Genomic DNA, 17,209 nt, shown 5'->3' with positions numbered 1-17,209 from the left:
GGCGTATTATGTAAGCGGCCTTCGAAAGGAAGCCGGAAGTGAAGCCTTTTTTTTCCCCCTCCTGTGATATAATGCAGGCGAGAGCGTTGCGGGACGCTTACTGCGCATGCGTACAAGGAAGCTTGTTTATCATAACGACGAGGGCGCTCGAAGGGGCGGGGCTTGTTCCGAAGGAGGCGGGGCTAATTCAAAAACAGCCGTTATTCCCCTTCTCCCCTCCGCCAGCGTCGATTGGCTTATTTCTTTCCCAGAGGCGGGCGCAGTTGGAAATATTACACGCTGATTGGCTCTGGAATAGTTTCGCTTTCAAAGATTGACAGCTCGGGAGGCGAATGAGCAACCGAGACAGTGTTTCAATGACTTTTCAAGAGCCCAACCTTTCTGAGGAGATTTATACATGATAATTTATCCCCGTATTTATTATTTATTGATAAATAATTAAAAGTCCCATGATATATTTATAAAAACACTGGGGACTGGAGGAGGTTGAGGTGCCTAAAAGCTATGTTGGTTTGTGGATTGGGACCAAACTTGGTCCACAGACCCTTTATTGCCCACCAGAGTGGAAATCATCTCTCGGATGGATGGCAAGCTATTTAACCTCAGAAGACAAAGCCAAAACCAAGGTAACAACATTTGTTATAGAACTCCAATATGCTGATGATAATGTAGTCTGTGCACATTCAGAAGAAAACCTACAAACCTCCATTTTACTATGTCTTTACTCATTTTATGCTTTTAAATGAGTTTTATGATCGTTGTAATGTATTGTTTTATAGTGTCAGTTTTATTGGATGTTTCGGCGGGCCTTTGGCGATACAGTCATTAATTAATCAGCCCCAGAGGGTTTTTGATAATCTATCCTGTATTTATTACGATTTTACCATTTATGTGTTTTAAATGCAATTTTTTATCCTGTATTTTTGTTTTAATTGATATATTGTATTACTGTTTTATCTTTTTATAGTGTGATTTGTATTATGTTGCCTATATTTTGTCCTATGTTGTTTGGGCCTCTGCCCCATGTAAGCCGCCCCGAGTCCCTGCGGGGAGATGGTGGCAGGGTATAAATAAAGTTTTTATTATTATTATTGTGGTTTTATTTATTGTAATGTGTTTTAACTGTTGTATTTGTTTCGTTAGCCGCCCCGAGTCCCTGTCGGGAGATGGTGGCAAGATAGAAGAATAAAGTTACTTACTTACTAAGTTACGTACAAACCACTCTAAACACCATTGAAGAAGCATACAAGAAGCTTGGCCTCTCATTGAACATCAAACTGGAGGTCAGCTGTGACCAGCAGTGCTGTGGAATTTGGAGAGGAATGGAGGGTGAAAAGGAGAAACACGCCAAAAGGAAGAAGATGCGTCAAGCCAACCCTGATCAAGACTGCCTTCCACCTGGAAACCGATGTCCTCACTGTGGAACAACATGCGGGTCAAGAATAGGGCTCCACAGTTACCTACGTATCCACCGTTAAGACACTGCACTTGGAAGGCCATCAGAATAATTGTATAGACATTTCTCTTATATACAATTATTAAAACAGTTCAGTTAAAATAAGTGACAATAAAAAGACACTTTTAATTTCCATCTAATTATACATAGGACAAAAAAATCCTCCCCCCAAAACTCCGGGAAAACATATCTGGAGTGTAAAACTAGTACAAAAATTATATTACTATATATCGGTCTCTCCCGAATGGCACAATCGCCAGTTGCTTTGAAGATTTGTCATTTTTATATAAAAATAATAATAATAATGACAACGATAAAAGAAAACCGGGATATGCTACAAAAGAGCCTGAGGAGTTACAAAAGCTTGTGAATAATTTTACAAATGACTTATGCATATAAACAACCAAAGTTGAGGGACGGCGGTGGAAGTCATTGTCATGCTCTGTTTGGAAGCTTCCAGAAACATCTGGGTGCCAGCTGTTGGAGGAAAAAGAGAGACGTGGTTCCAGATGGAGGCGAAAATAACAGTTGTTGCATTGTTTGGAGGATCTGGAATCAGGTTGGTCTTGCTGGCCAAAGGGAGCTTCTCTTAAAGACTAGTCCGGGTGAAAAATACAGCCTGGTCCATTTGGGGTAAGTATTCTGAGAAGTCAAAAAACTGTGTCTTAAATTGAGAAAGTTCTTCTTTTGTATTGATTTATGATCTGATCACAGCAGCGTAATCTCGCTCGGTGGGAGCGTAAGTCTCTTTTCCCTTGCGTGCAGCAAGCTCTCCATGTGTGTGGCGATTACCCGGCACAGCTCCAGACCCTGGGAAGGAGAGAAAGAAAGAAAGAAAGGAAGAAAGAAAGAAAGAAAGAAAGAGGATGATGCTGGTTTATTCCAAGTAGGTTACGTCTTCGCCTGCAAAACTACCGTGATTGCGCCATCACGATAAGTGCAATAGATTGCAAAATGAAGATATTTTATTCACTTATATGACTTCAGCAGCCAGGATCACCTACGCAAACTATTAGAAACTAGAAGAAATGCCAGACCCGGCTCAATGGAGAACTAAACTGATGGACATTAAGTACGTGGACAAATTGAATTTCTTAATTAAAAAGAACTCGGGTAACCCTATCAAACAAACAACCTGGGACCAGGTAGAAAATTATTTCAGAAGAAGAAGAAAATAACTACTGGGAGAGAGGTACAGTAATACAACAATATCCCCATTTGAGGGAGAATTTGTAGAATTAGAAAAGAACCAAACTGCAAAGGACTGGAAGGAAGTCAATACTATTTTTAAATTATTATTATTATTATTATTATTATTATTATTATTATTATTATTATTTATGCTTTGCTGATTATATGTATATATGTGTGTGTGTATATATATGTGTGTGTGTGTATGTATACACACATGCATATACATATATACAATATAATTTACAATAATATAATATATTGTATATGCATATAATGTTAATAATATTATTTTGTAATACAATATAATACTAATAATACAATATAATAATATTAATTATATATTATATATTACATGTAATATTATTAATAATATTACAGTATATAGATATAGTACAATATGGTAATTCATTGCCAGTATTATGTTTTGCTAATATGTAAATTCAAATTGTAAGCCGTTGTATGTAATTGTATGTAAATTCAATTTGTAAGCCATTCTGAGTCCCCTTCGGGGTGGGAAGGGCGGGATATAAATGTATTAAATAAATAAATAAATAAATAAATAAATATTTTTGTTGCTTTTCTTTTGTGTGTGTGTGTGTGTGTGTGTATACTTCCATATATATTATACTTTTTTTTCTTTTTTTCTCTCTCCTTTTTTTCTTATTCCCCCCTCCCCCCTCCACTCCTCTTTTTTTCCTTCACTTTCTATACAATTATTGTTCTCCCTCTTTCAATGTATTCTATTTCTATATATACCAATAAAAATAATTTAAAGACGATAAGTGCGATAGTGTGGCCCTCTGGATGCTGTTGGACCGCAATTTCCATCAAAGCTGAGATTCTACATTGTGATATGAAATATTTAAATCCATCTTTTTCCTAACTACTAGCATCTGACAATTTCATTCAGTTCAAAGTGTAATAACAGCGTCATTGCGCATTCAGAAACCCATCCACTCATGCATATTCTGTGGTGCAATATTGCCATCATCACTATCATACTCCATTTTTGTCCCTGACTGAAACACAAATCAGTCAAACAAGGCAAGGGCACACAATCAATGCACAACTTTGCATGCAGATGCCACTCCGATGTCAATATTGTGGCTCATTTATCTCAGAGTCTGCAAGGATTTCTTAGCACTCCCAAAATTTGGAACACATTGCATTCAGTTCAGGCCACTGAGTTAAAACTTTTTGCCATAATCTATGCACAGAAATAGCCCTATTTGTCTATATCACCGGATAGAAATATGTCAAAAATTCTTATGACATGACATTACTGGAATAGAGTTATTTTGATTTGATTTGTTGGGTTTATCCCCCACATTTCTCCAAGGCATCTTTTAATAAGGTTTAGCAAAACTAAACCTTATTATAAGTGTATTTTATTAACAACAAAAAGAGATAAGTAACAGGATTTTCAAAAACATGGTTAAAAACATACTGAAACATTACAGCACACACCACACCACATCACACATACATAACCCCCAGGATCCCATAGCATTTAGACATGGCATTTAAGTGGTGTCAAACTGCATTAATTTTACAGTGTAGATGCACCCCTAGAAAATGTCTTCCAAAGGAAAGTGATCAGATTCCTTTATATTTAAACTCAGCTATTCTTTTTTCACCTGTAATTCAAACTCACAAATTATACAGATTAGAATATTCAACTTTCTTTTAAAAGTTTACAAAACAACACATAGGGAGCCATTTGAGCACTTGAAAAAAACTATATATATATATCAGAATTATTATGTCAGTTGCAAGCTACCTACCATCTGCAGATTAAGCTTCACAGAGCCAGTGGAAGGAGACAGAAGAAAGGGACAGAAGAGGACAGAAAGAATGAAGAATTAAATGCTATAGTATTTCCAACAACTTCTAAATATGTATCATCAACGAATGCATGCTGCAACCAAAAACAAAGACAGCTGAAAGAAAAAAAGAAAAAAAATGCAATCCAGCGAGAAAAATACCCGGCAAACATCATTCCAATCATATAAAGTATTTAAAATATTGCAATACTTTTTTTCAATCTCTTTGCTAGATGGAGGGGATGTTTTGGTGGCAGCCCTATGTTAATGTGGGATTTGTGTATTGATAGTGTTTAGATGCAATTTGTGTCTTAGCTGTATTGCAACTGATTGCATCATCCAGAGTGTACTAGAGTGTGGTCAAGAAGCTGTGATGACCTTGATGTGTGTCTGGAACTAGGGAGTATCCAGACACAAATGTGTGTGCTTACTGATTGAGTCTGTTCAGTTCTGAGTTCTGTCGAGATTTGTCTGCTTAGGAGTCAAGTTCTGTCTGCCTTGAGTCAAGTCCTGTGTTCATCTGTCGTCTGTTTGTGTTGATTCAGTAAAACTTTATAGTTTTACCAACGTCTCTGAGTGTCTCTTCGTTCTGCGCTCTACTGATTCCATCCAACTACTGCTTCGCTGCTAATACTCTGACACCTTATGTCTCCTCTATTGGGGCATGGTGCCATTTCCTACCTGCTCCAGCTGCAATTGTGTGATCCTTTGGGACATCAAGTCCCCCAACATGATCTCGACATATGGATAGCTAGAGCCAGCTGAAGGGCGCTGGGTGCGAGTCGACTGGATCTCTTTCAACGAGAAGGTCACAATGGGTTCCTGGAAGAAAAGGCAAAACAATCACAACAACCGTTGGTTCTTTCAAGGAAGTCCTTTCCCTGCCCCATTGGGTCAGGGCTAGGCAAACACACATCCACAGAGCCCTTTGAGGACACTTCTGCAAGACCTACATGAGTCTCCTTGTCCAAGAAGTTCAACCCGTTCTGGTTAACAGCCAGGATACAAGGGGACACGATAGTGTTGTTGCTGCAGCTCTGGATGTAGAAGAAGGATGAACCAAACATGGGGAAGGCGCTCAAGAGCCCTGGGTGAGAGAGAGGGATTTGGGGTGGGGTGTAAACCATTTTGAGGATTAAATGTCCTGACTCTGATGTCATGCCATAAATGTGAACATTTAGGGTGAAATGTGTTAAAGCACTGAGCTGCTGAACTTGCGGACCGAAAGGTGCCAGGTTCAAATCCCGGGAGCGGAATGAGCGCCCGCTGTTAGCCCCAGCTCCTGCCAACCTAGCAGTTCGAAAACATGCAAATGTGAGTAGAAGGTAACGGCGCTCCATGCAGTCATGCCAATGGCCATATGACCTTGGAGGTGTCTACGGACAACGCCGGCTCTTCGGCTTAGAAATGGAGATGAGCACCAACCCCCAGAGTCAGACATTACCGGACTTAACGTCAGGGGAAAACCTTAACCTTAGGGACCATAAGCCAGAAAATAGTAAACTTTTGCCTAACATAGCTTTGCCTCTGCATATATCATATAGCCTTTATATAGACAATAAAAGCACTTTGTATGAACCAAAGTAGTATGTGCAACACAAGACCTATGCCCCTACCTTCCTGTGAGCTGGTGTCTTTCTTCAGGAAGATCCAGAGAGAGAAGAAAGCTCAGAGTAAACATGTTAGGTCATTGGTATCACTTGTACCAAAGTAGGTGTGGAAGGTGGGGAAGACCCTCAGCCCTTGGTCAATTTCAGATAAGCCAAGAGGTATAAATTCTTTGCTATACACACGTTGCGTAGTACGGACCCACAAATGGGTACCTACGGCTGTTTCGCCTTATCATCAGCTGTGATAATAATAAAACACTTGTTTTATTGCTCTCCTGGAATTCTTTCCTTTACTTCCCCTCCGGGCTAGTCTCCAACAAACATGGGATATACATAGATTGTGGTTCCCAACTTATGCTCCGCGGAGCTCTAAGGGCCCCACTTGCACTTCCTATGACGTATCCTGTCTTTGATGTCTGCTTGTTGGGATATCTGTGGCCCATTGGAATCTTTATGTCTACCCCTTTCTTTCCAACAGAAGCAAGTTCAGTCCCCAAATGTCTCTACTCAGTGTCTCTAGCAAGACTTCCAGGTGAGCTCTTACCTAGGAACTGTGCACGAGCCTGGTGCATGCTCAGGGCCTGCGCTTGATGGATGTGTTGCGTGACCATTTCAAGCCAAGCTTGAGCTTTCTGCAGATGCAAGAACTGGGGCGGGATGTAGTCCTGGACCTCCCGTCTTGGAGCAGGGAAGGAAAGGGCAAGGAGAAAAGTCACACGGGGAGCATCGGTGCATCTACACTGGAGGGTTAATGTAGTACAACATTGCTTTAACTGCCACGGAATCACTGGAGTTACATATGGCCCCAGCAACCTTGGGCAAGGCAGGCTCCAAAAGTGGTGCCAAACTGCATTGATTCTATGGAATAGATGCACCCTTTGTTTGATACCCCCACACCGCTCTTCCTCTGAATTACCCCCTGTAACGAAGTGTGAATTTTTTTAGTTTACAGATGTCATGTTTAATTGCTTTTTAAAAGTCATGTTTAACTATGTTTGAAAGGGTAAGTATTAGAGTTACCAGTAGCCAGCTCAGCATTCTGAGGCAGGTTGCCATAGTAATGAGGGCGGAGCCAACCGCTATTTGGAGAAAAAGGAGGGAATGTTTTAAAAAGTGGCTAGTCTGTGCTCTATTGAAGTACAGGAAAGACTGATTCTCAGTTGGAGGATCAGGGTGGCTCAAATGTTTCATTTTGAGTCAATTTAAAATAAGTTTGGTGGCTTATTTTAAGGTAGTCTGTTTCCAGATATGGAACAGATAGTCTGTGATTGAAATTCACAGGGTGACTACAGGTTAAAGCAGGAGGAAGTAGTATTTTAAAGTTTGAAACGTCTCAATATAGCTTTGCAACTGTTAATCTAAGTGCCTCTAAAGAAGTTACTGTAACCATTAAGCTTATGCCTGAATAAACATGTTATTGTTCTTTATAACATCTCAGTCTCTGAAATCTATATTACCATCAAAAGCAAACAAGGAAGAAGAAAAATAAAATTTAAAAAGTTTCCTCTCTAAGTAGCCAGTGGCTACATCTTCTATAGTGGTGGCAAGAGTTGATAATCCCCTTAACATCTGGTGGCCGCATTATAAACATCTTTAATAACTGGTGGCAGCGGATATAAAATATATAACAACAATATAAATATAATTAATAGAAACTCCTCCACATCTCCGCAATTGGTGTCAGTGGTGGGTTTTTAAAAAAGATTTCTCCCCCCTTCCTGACATCTTTGCAATTTGGTGGCAGCGGTGGGATTAAAAGATTTCCCCCCTGCCTGAAAGAGCCTCAGTCGTTCATAGCTCTTTACACCCCCTGTGTTTGGCCTTTGGACCTACAGGGTTGGCAAGTAGACGCGGTCCTTGGCCCGATGTTGGAGGGCGGCCAGTCGGGAGACTTGCTGAAACTGCTGCTCGCTCGGTGGGATGGTGTTGAAAAGACCCTTGAGATAATCCGGCAGGACCTGAGCAGAAAGAGAGACCAACCTGGGTTAGGGATGAGGGGAGTTGTAGAAGCTATACATTTGTGATTACCTATGTTTTCCTGTTTCCCTGGTAAGTTCAGGAACGTACCCCACACGGATAGTGGGTCTGTTTTATTATTCTTCTCCAGACACTATGCTCTGGTGGATCCCATACCAATGGGGTGGTGAATCCACTCCGGCAAAGTTCAGCACCTTTGATGGCTCTTTTTCAGTTTAGAGTCTAAACTAGATTCTAGATGATCTCATAAGACCATAGGTAAGCAAAGAGACCTCCAAAGACCATCTAGATGGTCTCATAAGACCATCAGTAAGGAAAGAAACCCCCAAAAGCCATCTAGACAGTCTTATAGGACCATAGGTAAGGAAAGTGACCTCAAAAGGCATCTAGATGGTCTCATAAGGCCGTAGCTAAGCAAAGACACTTTCAAAGACCATCTAGACCAGGGGTCCTCAAACTTTTTAAGCAGGGGACCGGTCCACAATCCTTCAGACTGTTGAGGGGCCAAATTATCAAAGAAATACGAACAAATCCCTATGCACACTGCACATGTCTTATTTGTAGTGCAAAACAACAACAACAATGAAAGAACAATAAAATATTTTAAAATGAAAACAATTTTAACCAACATAAACCTATCAGGCCAATGAGATAGTCAAGTTAATTAGGATTGTTGTTGTTGTTGTTGTTGTTGTTGTGTGCCTTCAAGTCAAGTGGGCAAGCCTAAGTCTAAAATTATTTATTTATTCATTTACTACATTTATTTACTACATTTATATCTCACCCTTCTCACCCTGAAGGGAACTCAGAGCAGCTGTATGTACATACAATATATTATATTATTAGCATAGCATAATATTAGCATTATATATTACTATATTGAACTATACCACTATACTGTAATATTATATGTAATATATAACATGTAATTAATATTATTATATGGTATTATTATTAGTATTACATTGTATAACATGATAATATTATCATTATCATATTTATATATAATATATTATATTATTAAAACTGATATAAAAATATTATATTATAAATGAGGGCGGGGGCCAGGTAAATGACCTTGGAGGGCCGCATCCGGCCCCCGGGCCTTAGTTTGGGGACCCCTGATCTAGACGATCTCATAAGACCATAGGTAAGCAAAGAGACCTCCAAAGACCATCTAGATGGTTTCATAGGACCATCAGTAAGGAAAGGGACCCTCAAAGGCCATCTAGATGATCTCGTAATAATAATAATAATAATAATAATATAATAATAATAATAATAATAATTTATTTGTATCCCGTCACCATCTCCCCCGGAGGGGACTCGGGGTGGCTCACAGAAATATCAAATACAAAACAATAACAATATACAATACATCAATAAACAATAACATGCACCAATTGTAATATTTGCACATTAACCAAAAAGAATAAAAACACACTTATTAAAAACAGAATTTAAAAACAGTGAGGTTGTAATAGTAGATTAGCAAAGTGCACATCATAGGTTGTAAACTCAAAACGTAGATAAAGTGCTACAGATTCGTTTGAGGTCAAGTTGGGATAAGAGGAGCTCTGAGCTAATGTCAAGTAACCAGGAGAAGTATAACCAATGTAGGAAAGGTCGAGGAATATAGTTATGATTATGATGGGGATGAAGACCATATATCAGAAGATCATAGATAAGGAAAGGGACCCTCAAAGACCATTTAGATGGTTTCATAAGACCATAGGTAAGGAAAGGGGCCCACAAAGGCCATCTAGACAATCTCATAAAACCATAGGTAAGGAAGGGGACCCTCAAAGGCCATCTAGACAGTTTCATAGGACCATAAGTAAGCAAAGAGATGTCCAAAGACCAGGTAGACTTAGGTCAACCCTAAGTCTAAAGTTTAAGACAGGGGCCAGGTAAATGACCTTGGAGAGCCCCATCCGGCCCGCCGGCCTTAGTTTGGGGACCCCTCGTTTAGACTAAAACCCAGAGCAGATCTGAGTAGCCTCACTTCCTTGTCAGTGGAGTGATGAATCTGGGCTTAGTCCGGATTTCGCAAGGTGGCTATCTTCTAAACCCATGCAGAACCTTGGCCAGTTCATTTCCAGTTTGGATTAAATCCCAGACCAGGTCCAAGCGGCCTTACATCCATGCTGGTGTGGTGGTGAATCTCCTCCAGATCTTAATCTAGACTTCACACAATGACTGCCCTCTAAACACATTCATTATAGTTTGGACTAACTCACTTCTATGCCAGTGGGGTGTTGAATCTTAGTCCAGGCCTACAAGGTGCCTGCCTTCTAAATACTTTCAACACCGTGGATTTCTCCTTTCCAGTTGAACGGGATCTAAGTGGCCTTTCTTTCATGCCAGTGGAGTGCTGAATCTGCTCCGAGTCTTAGTCCAGACTTTGCAAGGGGCATTCAGCACCAAAGAAGGTTCCTTTGTAGCCTCACCTGGTTGTAATGCATGGTGACGTAGAGCTCATTGTCAAATTTTAAGGGCTGGGCCCAGATGACGCGCCGGTACCAGAACATGGAACTATTGTCCACCTCCATGACCACGTCGAGGATGTACTCCCTTTTGTTCAAAGGACGCACGTTCTGATCTGCAGAGGAGAAACTCAGGTGAGCTTGGTTTGTAGCTACTTGTCCACGGCACACTTGGCACACTGGGAAATACATCTCCATATCCACGAATTTTTCATTTGTGACTTGAAAAAGCACGGTGGTGCTCCGGGTTTTAGTTTGAGTCTTTCAGAGTAAAACTTGGAAATCTAGAGGACTTGGAGAAAGACAGCATCAATACATAAATACATAGAAAATATAGCAAATAGAAAGATTCACTTCGGTTGGTGACGGCAAAAATGATGTACTCGTCGATGGCTTCGGGACGGCACAGACCCATTTCGGAGCACAGCTCTTCTATGACATCCTGGGCAACCTAGAAAAGTGGAGGAAACAAAGGGATTCACTGTTGAACTACAGAGAACTTGGAATAATAAATTTCCTTAACAGAACCTGAAAACTTTGGGGCAACCTAGAATGCTTCCATGTCATTCGACGTCCTTGGATGCCTAAAATACGACGGACTCATTGAGAAATCTGGAGAAAGCGCTGAATGTCACTGCAAAGCAGGAAGATTGACTACAAAGATTACACTATGCAACCAAATTTGAATTTTTTTCTGTTCCCGGTTTGTAGGATTTTCGCTTTTTTAATGCTCACCGAACAAGTTTTGATTTTAAGGTGCCTTTCGATCCCTCCCGGCAAGAGGAAGAGCTGTCGCTTGGAGCTGCGCCCGGCCTTTTGCAAAGGAAGAAGGGGAACAGAACGTCAAAGGTTGGGACTGGGCTGAAATTAACCCAATTCAACAGAGAAATATGCAACAATTCGACATTTAGGTCACACAATTCAAATACTGCTGGCTCAGCATGCGAGAAGGACCTTGGGGTGATTGTGGATTGACCTGGAACACAAGCCAGCAATGTGATGCTGTGGCAAGAAAGGCAAATATTATATGTTGCATTAATAAAAACTTATTTGTGTTTTTAATAAACTTTTTGAAACTTTAACTGCCCATTGTTTTTAAGCTCAAGATTCCTTCAGCCACACTGCTCGCCTCCTGCTGTGGTGAGTAAGCTACTCTGCTTATGTTTTGTCTTTTAAATATTTGTTATTTGTGGGGAATTTTCATAACAAAGGGAAATAAGGATCTCAGTATAGTCTGGACTGGAAGACTGTATTCATAACTCTAGTGCCTCCCCAAATTACAAATCCCAGAGTTCTTCAGGAGGCAGCCATTGCAGTTAATGGAGAACGATAACTATATACGAGGGCTATCCAGAAAGTAGATAACGTTTTGGAATTAAAAATGAACAAAGTATAGGAGAAAACATTTACCATATGCAGTTGAAAGCCAGACCCAAATACCACTTCTCAACATAGTCCCCATTGAAATCTAGGCACTTCTCATAGCGATAAAAGAGTTTGGAAAGTCCTTCCCCACCAAACTTTGCCTCTTGGCTTGCATCCTCAACCAGGTGGGCATCCCTTCCCGCAGCTGCGCATGTGCATGAGCTCAACTTTCCCTCACACTCGTCCTGGATCACTCTACTAAGGTTTTGCAAGAAGCACACCTTTCCTGTCTCAAAAAACGGTCGCCATAATCTTCCTTGCAAGCATTTGCAAAACAAAAGAGCGATCCAAGACAAGCATAGGGGAAAGTTGAGCGCATGCAAGCCGTGGCAAAGTTTGGTGGGGAAGGACTTTCCAAACTCTTGAGAAGTGGTATTTGGGTCTGGCTTTCAACGGCATATGGTAAATGTTTTCTCCTATACTTTGTTCATTTTTAATTCCAAAACGTAATCTACTTTCTGGATAGCCCTCGTACTTCAACCCTAGCTTCCAATGGATTTCCAAGCCAGACTCACCACCACGGCTTTGAGCTCGATGCTGCTGGGGAATTCGCTCCGGCCGCCAAACTGGAAAGTTTTCTGCAGATTTTGCTCGCAGGCTTTGGCAATTCCTAGAGAACGTCACAAAAAAGAAATCAGAATTGAAGTGAGTTGAGAAAGAGATCCAACCCAGAACAATGGTGTCCTATGAGACTAGGGTCCCACTATGTTAGGGCTGCTAGATTTTGGAGTTCCTTTCCAGTTTGGACCCAAGCATCAAAACACAATTCCTTTTTAAATGGAATGTTGGGATGTCTCACCTTGGAAATGCATGCCGGAATCATTGTAGACCTCCCGGAGGAACCATAGAAGGTAAGGCTTGAGGACCTCAGAGCATCGGTAGTAGGCGCTGAGAATGTAGAGAAGCCGCCAGCCTTTCTGGCAACTCTCCCTGCACAAAACCCCCAAAGAGAAGAGTTCAGGCAACGTGACACAGTTCTTCATATTTCTGGTCGATATCTAGCAGAAATTGACCAAAGAGTCACGCTGGAGGATCTGGAAATTCCTGAAAAGAACACCTCTCTAGGAATCTCTCTGTCCTGGAGTATGATTTTATGATCACAGTCCAGCAAAATATCTCTACCAAGAAAGCAATGGGTTTCAAGATGTTGGTGACCCTTGAAGGTCTCCATCAAGAAAGCCATGAGTTTCAAGATGTCTGTGACCCTTGAAGGTCTCCATCAAGAAAGCCATGAGTTTCAAGATGTTGGTGACTCTTGAAGGTCTCCATCAAGGAAGCCATGAGTTTCAAGATGTCAGTGACCCTTGAAGGTCTCCATCAAGGAAGCCATGAGTTTCAAGATGTCAGTGACCCTTGAAGGTCTCCATCAAGGAAGCCATGAGTTTCAAGATGTCAGTGACCCTTGAAGGTCTCCATCAAGGAAGCCATGAGTTTCAAGATGTCAGTGACCCTTGAAGGTCTCCATCAAGGAAGCCATGAGTTTCAAGATGTCAGTGACCCTTGAAGGTCTCCATCAAGGAAGCCATGAGTTTCAAGATGTCGGTGACCCTTGAAGGTCTCCATCAAGGAAGCCATGAGTTTCAAGATGTCGGTGACCCTTGAAGGTCTCCATCAAGGAAGCCATGAGTTTCAAGATGTCAGTGACCCTTGAAGGTCTCCATCAAGGAAGCCATGAGTTTCAAGATGTTGGTGACAAAGACGGTTGAAGGACTCTATCAAGGAAGCTAAATATGAAATGATCAGGATTCTTGATGGTCTCCATAACACAATAAACATAATAGTAATTATTATTATTGAAGGTCTCCACCAAAAAAGCTATGGATTTCAAGATGTTGACCAGGAGCCTTGAAGTTCTCCTATGAATCACCATGAATCAAGGTCTTCAATATGGAAAATAACAACAAAAACAACCAGCAAGTCCTCCCGCACCATTTCTTTTCCTCAACTATTGCAGGACTTGCATCTGTCAGGACTCACGTACGCCTTGGAGCTGGTGTTGTCCGTAATCTGTTTGATGATCTGGCAAAAGACTTCATCCCTGAGGACCTCGTGGTCTCCACAGAGCTGAGAAAGAGATGGGAGAAAGTATGCAAGGATGGAAATCTCAAGGAACATTCACTCTGGCCTTTGAAAAACCCACATCTCGACCACCTACCCTCTTCATGTAAGACAGGGATGAAAAAAATGGCTTCAGTGGGATTTATCTCCAAGTTGGATTCAACAGTTGATTCACCATTGAATTAATGCAGTTCTACGCCATTGTTACTGCCATGGTTCAAGGTGATGGAATCCCAAGAGAAGTAATTCTACATAGTATTGATCCTTCTCTGCCAAAGAGTGCTAAACTACAACTCCCAGGATTCCATAGCATTGAGCCAAGGCGTATAAAGTGATGCGAAACTGCAGTATGTTCAATTTCCTTGATTTACCTTCAAGAGTGCATAGACCACATCCAAGTCGGTCTGTCCTTTGAGCGGGAGGTCTCCCATGAACTTCATCACGGCTAGGAAAGCAAAGAAAGACATTCCGAATCACCGGAAGTATGAAGGCCTAATGGACCCATATCCAAGCTCCTTCTCACCTTGGAAGGCTTCCGAAGCCAGTTTGTTCAGACTGCTGTCCGTAAATTCAATGAGCGATTCTTGGATAGGGTTCTGCCCAGGACAGGAAGAAGAAGAGAAGAAAAATAACTGCATGAAAGTCACAAAATTGGACTGGTGCTGATGAAGGTGTATTGGGAAAATATAATACTTGTATTGGAAACTATATACTGAATGTAATCATGTTAAAAAATAGAAATAGGAAAATATTGTGTGCGTAGCCTTAAAAATACACTCTGCTCAGCAAAATAACTGTCTACCCATAGCAAGACCAAAGTTCACTGAGTGCCAGAGACATATGTTAAGTGTCAACAAGAATAGATAAGCTAATGGACAAGAGACAAATTAAGGCTTTTGGGGATGTCAAGATAAGACCTGGCGCCATGAGGGGAGTGCTAATGGGTCTCTGACAGCTAAGATAAGTGGGAACTCCTTAATTAACGAGAACCCCTAAAAGCTGAGATAGGAAATTCCAGAGATAACGCCTAATGGAGGGTTAGAGGTCTTGAAGTAGTCTATATTTTAGGAAAATGCAAAGATAGCCCAGTAAGACTTTTTTTGACACTAATTGTTGATTGATAATACCTATGTGACGTAGATAGAGGCAGACCGAAATAGTATATAAGGATCTGTGTTCCTTTGTCTTGTACCCTTTTTTCCTGGAGACAGGAGGGTCTATATTCTCATTGGCCATTGAGAACAAACGTCATTTTTTCTACAGCCACCGGAACTCTCTTTGTCTCATTTCCTCAAACCTTTGTCTGCCATTTCAGTGCAGCAGTGTGTAAGGTGTTTTGCACATTCAGAAAGGAACATTTCCCATGTTAGTAGGTCAATCAATTTTCGCCAGGTTTTGGACTGTTTTTTTAAAGGAGCTCTCGAAAGTGCTGGAACCTATCCTTGAAGTCCTACCAATCTTTGAGTTAAAAGGGACATTATTCTGGTTTTAGAAAGCCTAAAGCATTACCTTGGTGAATTTTAGCAACTCCGTCAACGCTTTCGACTCGCTCCTTTTGGATTTCTGCTTCTCTGGGTCCCTGAAACGAATGCGAACTATGAACTTTCCATTTGGTGGCCTTGCAACCGCTTGAGTCTTTGGCCATAACCACTTGACGTTTTCCTTCTCCTTCTTACTCCTTGCCCCGTTCCTATCCCACACTGGATAAATTGTTGGTCTATACAATCCCCTCCCAATGCCAGATCCTTAGGAAATATTTCTGCAGCACACATTATGAATAATAGTTCCCCTTTCTGCCCTCCATAGATAATGTCGCTCCACTCACTTATATGGATTAATAGGGAAAGGCAGATATACAGTAGAGTTTCACTTATCCAAGCCTCGCTTATCCAAGTTTCTGGATTATCCAAGCCATTTTTGTAGTCAATGTTTTCAATATATCGTGATATTTTGGTGCTCAATTTGTAAATACAGTAATTACAACATAACATGACTGTGTATTGAACTGCTTTTTCTGTCAAATTTGTTGTATAACATGATGTTTTGGTGGTTAATTTGTAAAATCATAACCTAATTTGATGTTTAATAGGCTTTTCCTTAATCCCTCCTTATTATCCAAGATATTCGCTTATCCAAGCTTCTGCCAGCCCGTTTAGCTTGGATAAGTGAGACTCTACTGTATTTGGGAAAACCCCACTTTTGTAGTGGTTAGATGCACAAAACATCGTGAAAGTTGAAAACCCACAAATTAGAATAAATAGTTTTTATAGGAAGCTCTAGATCAGTGATGGCCAACCTATGACACGCGTGTCAGCACTGACACGCCTAGCCATTTTTGCTGACACGCTGCCGCATGCAGATTGATTGGATGACTATGTCTTTTGTGGCCAAATTTGGTGTGATTTGGTCCAGTGGTTTTGTTGTTCACTCCATGGGAATTATGCACATTACATTTTTATATATATACTAGCTGTGCCCGGCCACGCATTGCTGTGGCAAAGTGGTGGTGGTATTGGTTAAAAATTGTTGTGTAATTTTTATTTGACGTTATTTGTATTTTTTATTAATTTTATTGTAAGTTATCTTTTTATTTATTATATTTTATTATTTTCTTGTATTATTTTTAGTTATTTTCTGTTATTATAGTATTTTATTGTATTAATTTTTTAGTGTTTTTTATTATTTTTTAGTGTTTTTTATTATTTTTTATTGGGTTGCTCTGAGACCAAGTTGGAGGAGCTTAGCCTTCTAACTGGCAGCAATTGGATAAAAGCAATTATTCCTCTCTCTCTAATTAGGACTTTATTTTTCTTTTCTTTTTGTTGTATCAACCTAGAGCCGTGGTTGATGCGTTGTGTTGTCAAATTTTGAGGTTGGGGGGCCTGTAGTTTTGTTGTTTTGTGGGTCGCCGTGATGCCATCACTCTTTTATATATATAGACTAGCTGTGCCCGGCCACGCGTTGCTGTGGTTAGGACTTTATTTTTCTTTTCTTTTTGTTGTATGAACATAGAGGCGTGGATGAGAGGTTGTGCTGTCAATTTTCGAGGTTGTGGGGCATTTAGTTTAGTTGTTTTGTCTGGTGCCGTGATTCCATTAGCCTATATCTATATATAGATATAATATCATTCTATTATTATTCTATTATTATTGTAGTATATTATCAAATTATTACTATTAT

The 17,209-nt window shown here is 40.5% G+C and overlaps 1 protein-coding gene and 1 long non-coding RNA gene across 2 annotated transcripts in view; one reads left to right on the top strand and one right to left on the bottom strand.

The window, feature by feature from the left end:
* The first annotated feature begins 272 nt into the window (after positions 1-272).
* Positions 273-2,320, top strand: LOC134294157 (uncharacterized). Its single transcript, XR_010001134.1, has 2 exons — positions 273-626; positions 1,144-2,320. It is a non-coding gene; the product is annotated as an uncharacterized LOC134294157 (long non-coding RNA).
* Positions 1,563-17,209, bottom strand: part of LOC103281095 (unconventional myosin-XV) — a 78,304-nt gene continuing 62,657 nt past the window's right edge. Inside the window, exons 44-58 of the mRNA XM_062964243.1 lie at positions 15,539-15,608; positions 14,553-14,625; positions 14,401-14,474; positions 13,953-14,035; positions 12,771-12,901; positions 12,487-12,581; positions 11,282-11,359; positions 10,901-10,997; positions 10,511-10,662; positions 7,917-8,041; positions 6,628-6,761; positions 5,427-5,560; positions 5,155-5,295; positions 4,435-4,449; positions 1,563-2,266 (exon numbers count right to left, since the gene is read on the bottom strand). Coding sequence (XP_062820313.1) covers positions 2,165-2,266; positions 4,435-4,449; positions 5,155-5,295; positions 5,427-5,560; positions 6,628-6,761; positions 7,917-8,041; positions 10,511-10,662; positions 10,901-10,997; positions 11,282-11,359; positions 12,487-12,581; positions 12,771-12,901; positions 13,953-14,035; positions 14,401-14,474; positions 14,553-14,625; positions 15,539-15,608 — 1,504 coding nt within the window. The 3' untranslated portion in view covers positions 1,563-2,164. The remainder of the gene's footprint in view (positions 2,267-4,434; positions 4,450-5,154; positions 5,296-5,426; positions 5,561-6,627; positions 6,762-7,916; positions 8,042-10,510; positions 10,663-10,900; positions 10,998-11,281; positions 11,360-12,486; positions 12,582-12,770; positions 12,902-13,952; positions 14,036-14,400; positions 14,475-14,552; positions 14,626-15,538; positions 15,609-17,209) is intronic.

Source organism: Anolis carolinensis, unplaced genomic scaffold (genome assembly GCF_035594765.1).
Source record: "Anolis carolinensis isolate JA03-04 unplaced genomic scaffold, rAnoCar3.1.pri scaffold_13, whole genome shotgun sequence".
Lineage (NCBI taxonomy): Eukaryota > Metazoa > Chordata > Lepidosauria > Squamata > Dactyloidae > Anolis > Anolis carolinensis.
Note: the sequence above shows the minus strand (reverse complement) of the source record. Positions and strands in the feature narration are given on the sequence as shown.